This window comes from Apium graveolens, chromosome 4, assembly GCF_009905375.1.
Source record: "Apium graveolens cultivar Ventura chromosome 4, ASM990537v1, whole genome shotgun sequence".
Lineage (NCBI taxonomy): Eukaryota > Viridiplantae > Streptophyta > Magnoliopsida > Apiales > Apiaceae > Apium > Apium graveolens.
In genome coordinates this window covers 307166373-307175928 of record NC_133650.1, presented here as the reverse complement: position 1 = coordinate 307175928, position 9556 = coordinate 307166373, and the positions used below count along the sequence as shown (strand labels likewise).

General features: G+C 31.9%; 1 protein-coding gene across 3 annotated transcripts; it reads right to left on the bottom strand.

The window, feature by feature from the left end:
• Positions 1 to 1806: 1806 nt before the first annotated feature.
• On the bottom strand, positions 1807 to 8286 carry LOC141721573 (protein DEFECTIVE IN MERISTEM SILENCING 3-like). 3 transcript variants are annotated; one of them, XM_074524539.1, is made up of 8 exons: positions 8105 to 8283; positions 6314 to 6439; positions 6081 to 6195; positions 5266 to 5482; positions 4374 to 4565; positions 3955 to 4275; positions 3087 to 3309; positions 1807 to 2185 (listed from the first exon to the last, which is right to left on the bottom strand). In XM_074524539.1, the coding sequence occupies exons 1-8, from the start codon at positions 8126 to 8128 to the stop codon at positions 2105 to 2107; spliced, it is 1299 nt and encodes a 432-aa protein (XP_074380640.1). In that variant the 5' UTR covers positions 8129 to 8283; the 3' UTR covers positions 1807 to 2104. The 3 variants fall into 3 exon arrangements, with proteins under 3 accessions (XP_074380640.1, XP_074380641.1, XP_074380642.1); XM_074524540.1 differs by having other exon boundaries at positions 6314 to 6436; positions 8105 to 8282; XM_074524541.1 differs by lacking the exon at positions 1807 to 2185 and adding an exon at positions 2737 to 2991 and having other exon boundaries at positions 8105 to 8286.
• Between the last annotated feature and the right edge of the window lie 1270 nt (positions 8287 to 9556).

The window sequence follows — 9556 nt, the reverse complement described above, 5'->3', positions numbered from 1 at the left end:
CAAGCTCACTATTAGAGTGATTGTTTAAATTGTAGCTTAGCAGGTAGAAAATAATCTGTAGATTTACACCCTAGCATACCAAGACATGTTACCCCCACCTAATACATGAGTGCAACTCAACATGATGAGGTGAAAATAAACTCTAGCTTTCCATTTACAAATCCAACGTTCAATTCATCCGTTATTAACTAAAAACTAAAGAAGACTTATTTAACTGTGTGCATCTCATTAAATCGCTTAGTTAATTAAATATTCATTGTTAAACTAAAATCTTCCTATAAATGGGCTTCCGAAAGCTCACAATTCACATATACTTAAGGTGTTCACGGAGACCACCCGAGTAGGGTTACAGATTGTTATCACGAAAACGACTAGTCGACGACAAGTCAATGCAAAGGTACTGGGGCGTCCAGAGTCTCGAAACCCGACTTGTCATCGACTAGTTGACGTGAAGGTCACCCAAGAGTCTCGTACCCTGACTTGGGGCCTTCATAACCATAAATGTGGTGTACTATGCTTATTTTTTTACCATGCATATTTTGAATGTATTATTCTATTACTTTTGATTTAAATTATAAAACTAACATGTTAAGTTATATTATATATTAAATCTAGTAATTTTATGTATAATCCACTTTATAGACTTTTTACGACTTATCGACTAGTCTTCACGAAGGTACTCGGGTGTTTAGAGTCGACTTGGCGCCATGATAACCTACCCTTGCACATTTTTACCTCCCTATGGTTAGTATGGCTTCATTGAAGTAAAAGCCCTCTTCCCAATTTCACAAAGCAAACATATATAATTAGATATCACTACCAATCAACTCTACCCAAGCTCTAACTTTGAGAACCAAGAATCCAGCGGACACATATTACTGACTACTAAATAGTAAATACTAATACATGCGAAATAAATTCCGATAACCACTAAAAGATCAAATATAGCATAAAGTCATTGTTTGATTATATAAAACATGTCATCCATATTGGTAAACACATAAAGAACCAAGTCTACCCAAGTTTCTGATTTTCAAACAAAAAATTAGCTAAAACATCACGAAAAAACAAGTATTACGTACAAATCACAAAATATCGCTAAATCACCAATAAAAATCAAAGCTTTATAGCATGAAACTGTTTGGTGCGAAAAACATGCAATTCATATACAAAACTCATAAAGAATTAAATCTGGCCAAGTTTCTAAATTTGAAAACCAAGAATTAAGCAAAACACATATTTATACTATCTATCTATACTATTTATACTATATATTATAATAGACGAAACATTAAAATTTATACTATATATTATAATAGACGAAACATTAAAAGTTGGTAGTCGGTCTCGATACTTGCTGAAATTACTTAAGAACCCTTATTTAATTATTCTAATTCTAATTATTGAGTCGATCAATTCTAATTCCTATTGATATAATTATTAAGATTTAGTTGATGTAAAATCTTTATACCCATGTAATTCATATAAAAAAAATATAATGAGTATAAAAAAACATGTAATTCATATAAAAAAATATAATAAGTATCAAAACTCAAATCTTCCTAATAATGAGCTTCATAAATTTCACATATAATCGCTATTATTTCACTCTCATCAGAAGAAAATGCCGAGGAGATCAGTTTCTAATGAACAACCGAAAAGCACTACCAAACCGCCCTCTGACAAGAACAATCTGAAATGTACACATGTACTGCTGAAAAACACAGAGACTTTCAACAGGAATTTTCGAACTGAGGCATCTATGACGAAGGGAGGGGCATATTTCAAAGACAAAGGTCGAAAAGCTAAGATAAAATGTGAAACCAATTGACGATATGCATTGTACAGCTGATCCTACAAGTTTGTTTAATCAATTTGCAGCATGAAATGCATACCACGGCTCAAGAGTTGAGAAATAAAGCAACAGTACTAACTACAAGTTCAACACTTTTCTTGCTGTATAAATTTTTCTCCGGTGAAAATAAATGAAACTGTAGAACCAGTCCCCCACAGTACATATGGAAAAACTCTGCAATTCCTTCACAGCAGGAAAAGGACCTCAACCAGCCACAGTTGCCAGAAGTAGGGGTACGCAATAGTACCCTTAATTTCCTGAACCGGTTTCATTCTTCACTTCTGATTTTATCTGGAATCTCAGTGCCGATCCATCTCGGGCTGCTGGACTCTGGAAATCACATCAAAACGTGTTACAAACTCCAACTTTTTTTCATATATGGTGTAAATTTGGAACATACAAAAAGTAGTCAAATTATTATGCGGAACAAAAGCAGATTAGAATTAAACTTTGATCACTTTCAACTGTATAGATGCAATGTTTTCGAAAAATCTGATATTTAGTAATATTAAGTATATACCTATTGTGAACTTGAGGTGCACTAATAGAAAACTTTTCTACTGTGAACTTTCGATTCTCTTTTCCTTATTAAGTAATGTTTTTGAATAAAGCTTAATGTTCTTTGCATAGTATATATTAAGTAATAAATCAGCATAGTAATCATTTATTTAGTAATTCAAGAACATTTTAGGGCCCAGGTTAAACTCTATATAAAATGATTAATAATCCATGTCCTCGCAAAGAAAATCTTCCAAAAACTTATCAAGCAATTTACACACAATTATGACTCACATTGTAGCATGTAAAATTCAAAAATTCTTAATATATCTTTGAAATAGATTTAACGACACGTACAGCTTTTTCAGGCCCCATACAGTTCTTGCACTGTTATATTTGTGACAGATTATTGCTACTAGGACAGATTTAAAAAGCAGTCTTGACTCTTGACACCCAAACACAATCGCTAAATAATACTAAGACATTGAAGATCATTATCAAGTAATTTACATACAGGTATGACTCACATTGGTCTACTCTAGCTTGCAATACTGAAATACGGATAGATTCATGTTCGAAATATAATTTATGATACACATAGCTTTTCCGAGACCAGCACAGTTCTTGCTCTGTTATTTCTGTGACAGGGATTATTGCTACTAGGAAAGAGTTCAACATAGTTTTGAAACCCAGAGAAAACAACTTGTAGTACTTGTTCATTGAAGAGTATTACCTGAACAGTTTTCGAACTCTGTGCTAGGAACTGGATAAGCTCTTCCCTCTGGGCATCGAAGGTGACTTTAGCCTGCTTTAAAAGTACTTGCTCTCTTCGCAGGTCATCCGATATCCGTTCCTTTTCCCACTCTGTCTTCTTTATCTTGTCTTCAATTGCAGAGTAATCGGCAGTTGGACATGGTGGTCCAGAGGCTTTCAGGAATTTTACATCTGCTTCTTCCCTTGAAGAAATATAAATACAAAGGAAACCATATAAGCATAACAAATTAAACATAAAATTAGCATGTCGACCAAAAACATTACAAGGACTAGTTTCAAGTTAAAGAATGAACTGTGCTGATGGTCTCTAGCCAGACTTCTTCTACTTAAAATTACACAAAATTCAACAAGGCATATACAATTCAACTTTAAATGGTCATTAAAGAACAATATGTATATTTACTAATATTAAGCACCAACAACTATTTTATTTTCTTTTCCATAAGAAAGCCTTTGTCTATCAACTTTACATGCAAATTATATTAATGATTTTTTATGCTGAAAGATTTGGCAAAAAGATGTGTTTTGAAAGAGAAACAGATATTTAGCCATACGGCAGAACAACTATCTATGCAAAGACAAATTTTACAAGCTAATAAGTTGTGATTCTCTACAAGCTCAAAAACCAGTGGTTTGTTTACTAGGTAAAAAGAAATTGTTAGCCAATCATAGATACGATTCTTTAACTTCGAAGAACTAAGCATAAAAACCAGGCTCACTAAGCATAAAAACCAGGCTCTTGCACCACTCAGTTACTAGAAAAAAGTGACATACAACTCTTGCACACTCGGTTAATAAAAAGTGATAATAAAGTCAAATGAGCTTACACAGCGCCAAAGATATAATCTCCAGGACTCTTTATTATTTCACCATCCAAAGATATGGCTCCATCAGTTATCAAGGAAACAGCCTGCATCATATCTTTCCTAGTTTGATAAACTTGCACGCGTGAGAACAGATTATAAAACAGGGTCTCTCTAAGGCCATGACCATCATGTGTGACATAAAATAAGTTTTCCCTTTCAATGTGAATCATATTCACAGCATAATCAATGAAGCCATGTGGAATTTCTCCATCGGGTAATCTTGGTTTTTGAATATCAAGCCTTCTTTGTGGGTCATTAGTTATAAACTTGCCAACATATGGACTGCAGGCATACATAATACATGAGACAGAGTAAAGAAATATCAAATAAGAAATAAAAGAAACATGGTATAGGGTCATATAAGAGCAAAAATCATTTACCTAAGACATTCAAGACATATGACACGAAATCGTCCATCTATAGTTTGTCCGATTGAAGCTCCAAGTCCATGAATGCCAGAATTCTTCTTTACTAAGCCTTCTTTATCATAAGACTCCATAGCGTTAACAGTGTCAAGAGTCTTGCAAACAACTGCCAGCATATTGTTTTTCCCCAAGTAACTCGAGAGATGGCTAACACAGAAAAGATTGTACTGTTGTTTTAACTTTGAAATTTTCAATTAAAAAAAAACAAAGTGTCAATATACTAAATTAACAGTGAAAGTCCTAAACAAGTTCAGTAGACCATGTCTGGTATCATAAGATCGGTGTAAAATGTGGAATTGTTTTTGCCCATTGCTTATGCAAATATCAACAATAACGGACTTAGTCTGTTCTAATAGCTTCTCCAGATTGTTCTAACTCTCCCAGATATTCTCTTTATAAAGAGAAAGGAGTTTTAGGATTGGGTATGGGAGTAGGAGTGTGAGGGGAGAGCCGCATCTAGAATATGAATCTATCAGTCCTTGCATCATTATAATTCAAACTAATCACCATTTATACATACCAACATTATATATTTTAAGAAAAATAATCATCAAACTTTCAAAATATATCATAATTTCCCCATTTACAACATATGAGTTTTGTTTTGTTACACCAGACGAAACCAGACAAGGGAGACATTTAAATTAACTTGGGGAAAACTTGGAGCCGTAAGTAGGATATCTTGATCATGCCTGATATTTGTAGTATTTCGGATCAGATCAACAGAATATATATCTAGACAAACTATGAAGGAGGAACCTTTAATTTCTCGAAAAATCAGAAAAACTTAGGACCCATAGAACTTGGTTGAATACAAGATTTACAAATGAATATGAACGGCGCAAACCTGTTTATAGTATCATCATCCACCTTCCCAAGGGTTGCGACAATTCCAAGCATACCCTTCGTCAATGGAAATTGAGAACCCCGAGTACTGTGGCGAGTCTTCAGCTGACACACAATCCCAGCTGCAGAATTTGTGTGCTTCAACTTACGTTGAATATTCTCTAACTCGCTCTCTTCTTGGGCAAGGCTATTTGAAGAATGATACTTGCCAAGAGTAACTGGGAAGTACACATTTATGGAGGTTATACAGAAACAATAATCAGGGAAATTAAAGTTAATTGTACTGCAAAACCACGCTTTACATATAAGCTGTAAAGATTTAGTTTCCAAAATCAATCTCTTTGGTCGGGGAACTTTCTTATAGACAGAGAAATAAAGTTGTACTTGTTATCATTATAAAAAAAGGAAATACTTTATTTTATTATTGGTAGTGAGATACTTTATTTACTATTGGTAGTGAGATACTTTATTTACTATTGGTAGTGAGATGACAAGAATTATGCTTAAAAAATCATGGTGAGTATCACTAAGATTAGAAGTAACTTTTTATATTAAGGACACATGGAAATAGCTAAATAAAGGTTGTATTATTGAATAGAGTTCTAGATATGGAATTTGGTATGCTATGCATTCTTTTCCTATCAGAAGAAGGTAGACAATAAATCAAAAAAGGAAATTTAAAGATTTGTGACGTTATTTTCTGAGCATTAGGCAGAAAAATTCTGACTTTTTATTTTCTGAGCATTCGTAATATGATAATGAAGAGCGTTAATCTCGTGCTGACACTCGAACTAGGTGAATGGTAATACATCATACCTTGCAGGTCTAGAATGGTGTCATTTAAGGTGTTTTCCTGTCTCCTTAAAAACTTAATGTTTTCTTCATGTTTCTTCAGTATTAGACCTTTCTTTTCCAAAGCATCCTGCAATTTCTGCAATATTGAACATAACATAGCACTCAATTATTAATAACAGACAAAAGCGCATATCTATAATTATACAACAATTATACTTGAAGATCACATATTGAACTTTGAAATTTGAAATAACCTTAGAAGGATTAAGAGCTGTTTGTGCCTGTGAGAGTGTCTCACTTTTTGGTTCACTCTTTACAGTAATATCATGCCAATCTTGATCCACAAGTAGTGCCGGTGATGAATTTTGGGCATATATCTGCTGAAAAAAATGATCAAGCATATAGTCAAATATTTGATAAGAAGATGCAATACCATCAGAGAAGGCTCAAATTGAGATAATCTGGAAATTTGGCAATGTTTTTAGAAGAAAATCTGGCAGAGGCATTTCGGCAGTCCGGAACTCCTTCCATTAGGTTTAATTGTTGAGCGACTAGGTAAATAATTTTTTCTCACAAGCAGGCAGACACACAATTCATACCAACTACATGCATGCAAACACACACCTAAAGTGACCACGCCAATAATAGAAACATGACACAAATCATAATTAAGCATAACGCATTGAAATGGTAAAATAACATTAAGAAGTAAAAAATAATTGTGCTTCAAAGTTAAAGACTGCAAAAAAAGGAAATATCACCTGGAAGGCTGGAACAATGTCACTAGTGAAATGTGGATTAATTGTGACACATCACATTGTAATAATTTTTGGTCTTACACCCTAGCGTAATGTGCAAGACAAGTTACACACCGGATACATGAACCTAACCATGATGAGGTGTACTATTACCGAATTTGAAAACCAAGAATCAAGCAAAACACATATTACTAACAACCGCTGATATACACATGTTAAAACAAATCTCAAATTAACATAAAAATCAAAGCTTTATAGCATAAAACCACTGTTTGATGTAAAAGACATGATAACTATATGCAAAAACAAATAAAGAATCAAATATACCCAAGGTTCAGAAAACAAATATCACTAACAACCAGCGACACATACCAACCACAAGATATCCAAATTACCGATATAGATCTAAGCTTTATAGCACAAAATCGTTGTCTAATACAAGAAAACATGTAATTCAAAAATAAAAACACAAAATCTATATACCTGCTCACTATTAGATTCATGGTTTTTACAACTAGTTTTTGTTCCAATAAATTAAATGTTCGGTATCAAACTCAAATCTTCCTAATAATGAGCTTCATTTCATATATAATCGCTAAAATTACCCTCTCTTACCGTCTGACTAGGGTTAATTCTAGCCAAATTTCTGAATTTGACAACCAAAAAATCATCAAACAGATATCACTAACAACCACTGATATATACAAATCCGGAAACTGCCAGTAAAGATCAATACTTTATAGCATAAATAACTGTTTGATACAAGATAAAAATGTTATTCACATTCAAACACACACAAAGAATCAACTTACCAGAGTTTCAGCAAACACACAACACTTACAACCACTGATACACACAAATCATAAAATAAAACCAAGATAACCAATAAAGATCAAAACTTTATATCATAAAATCACTGTCTGGTACAGGAAAAAATGTATTCACATACAAAAACACATAAAGAACAAATTACTCAAGTTTCAGCAAACACAGAACACTTACAACCACTGATACATAAGAAATCATATATTAAAACCAAGATTTCCGATAAAGATTAAAACTTTATAGCATAAAACTACCATTAAATACAAGAAAACATGAAATTAACATACAAAAACACATCAAGAATCAAATTACCCAAGTTTCAGAAAACACACAACACTTACAATCACTAAAAACCCAAGATTATCAATAAAGATCAAAACTTTATAGCATAAAACTACTAATTAATACAAGAAAACATGAAATTCATATTAAAAAATCCAAAACATAAGAAAATGTATATACCTGCTCATTAGAGTGATTGGTCATGATTTTTTGAAGTAATTGTTGTTCCGACAAGCAAAAGAACACAAGTAGAAAGCTAGGAGAGAGAGTGGCTACTGCCCAGGTATAAATTGTTGTCAAATGAAGGGTGGTTGGAAGTTGTAACGTACGAGGTCTATTACACTCGGCAGTTATGTTTTTGGGTGCTTGATAGAACACAACACTATATTTTTAATACTATTTTTATTTTGAAGAGTGATTCCAGCTGTACACTACTTTTTTGAATCGAATAAAATTGAAATAAATGGCTGAGTAAATAAAAAAGATACTCGGTGTATTTTCGTTAAATGCTAAACTAATCTACGATTTATTTATTTCCGTATTTGTATATTTTCGTGCATTATGTATTTTTTGTGTCGTATTTTTGTGTAAAAATTAAATTTAAATATAACTAAAAATAAAGAAAGTTTAAATATTTTATATAAATTATAAAAAATAATATATATATGTATATATATATATATTTAAACCAAATTTAAATATAATTTGTAAAATTATAGATTATTATACAAATAAATATACATATATCTACTATAAATACCCATATTTAAATGTAACTAAATCCATTTCTTGTGCACAAAATCTCTATTGTTAGCATGTACACGGCCGGGTCGTGTTCTCTAATCGAAGACATTAAGAGTGGTGTATTTAATTGGGATTTTAAAGATTTTTTTGGATTTTAAAAATTTCAGGATATTCAATTTGGATTCTAAAAAATGCTTTAAAAACTTATGGTATTCAATAGGAATTGGAAATAAACTTTTAAAATCTGGGGTATTCAATTTAGATTTTAAAAAAGTCCATTAAAATTTGGTGGTATTCAACTTGGATTTTAAAAAATTCATTAAAATATGGTGGAATTCAAAATTTCATGGATTTTTTTTTATTTTATAAAATTGTAGATTTTAATGGATTTGCTAGTGTATTTAATATTTTCAAAAATCTTAGTAAAATCCAAGGATTTGTAGAAATCACTATTCAAATCAATAAGACTTAATGAAATTTATTCAACAACTCCGGTAAAATCCGCGTACAATTAAAATCAGCCAAAATCAACAACAATCATTCAAAATCAGTGAATTATTATAAATCCTCTAAAATCTGAATTGAATACACCCCTTAAATTTTGTATTTTTTTATGATTTGAAAATATTAAAAGCGATTAAATTACAAATGTGCGAGATAAATGAGCAACATGTTGTTCTCTCAGATTTTGTTAAATTACAAAACATAATCGTCGAAATAAAAATCTCATTGTAATGGTTAGATATTGAATGTTATGAAATGTAATACAGATTGGGAGTGAATGTGTTTCTTGGATTGTTATTTGGTTTTTAAGCTAACTGGATTATGGTGAACAAAGTAGATAATATTTGTAGAGATGTAATGTATCACAGAATCACACAGAACACA

Bases quoted from the DNA above. Each gene is read 5' to 3' on its own strand.
- LOC141721573 (XM_074524539.1), bottom strand. From the start codon at position 8,128: ATGACCAATCACTCTAATGAGCAG. The intron at 5,483-6,080 runs GTATGATGTATT...TGTACTTCCCAG, and splicing joins CACCATTCTAGACCTGCAAG to TTACTCTTGGCAAGTATCAT. The intron at 2,186-3,086 runs GTAATACTCTTC...TGTGATTTCCAG, and splicing joins AGAGTTCGAAAACTGTTCAG to AGTCCAGCAGCCCGAGATGG.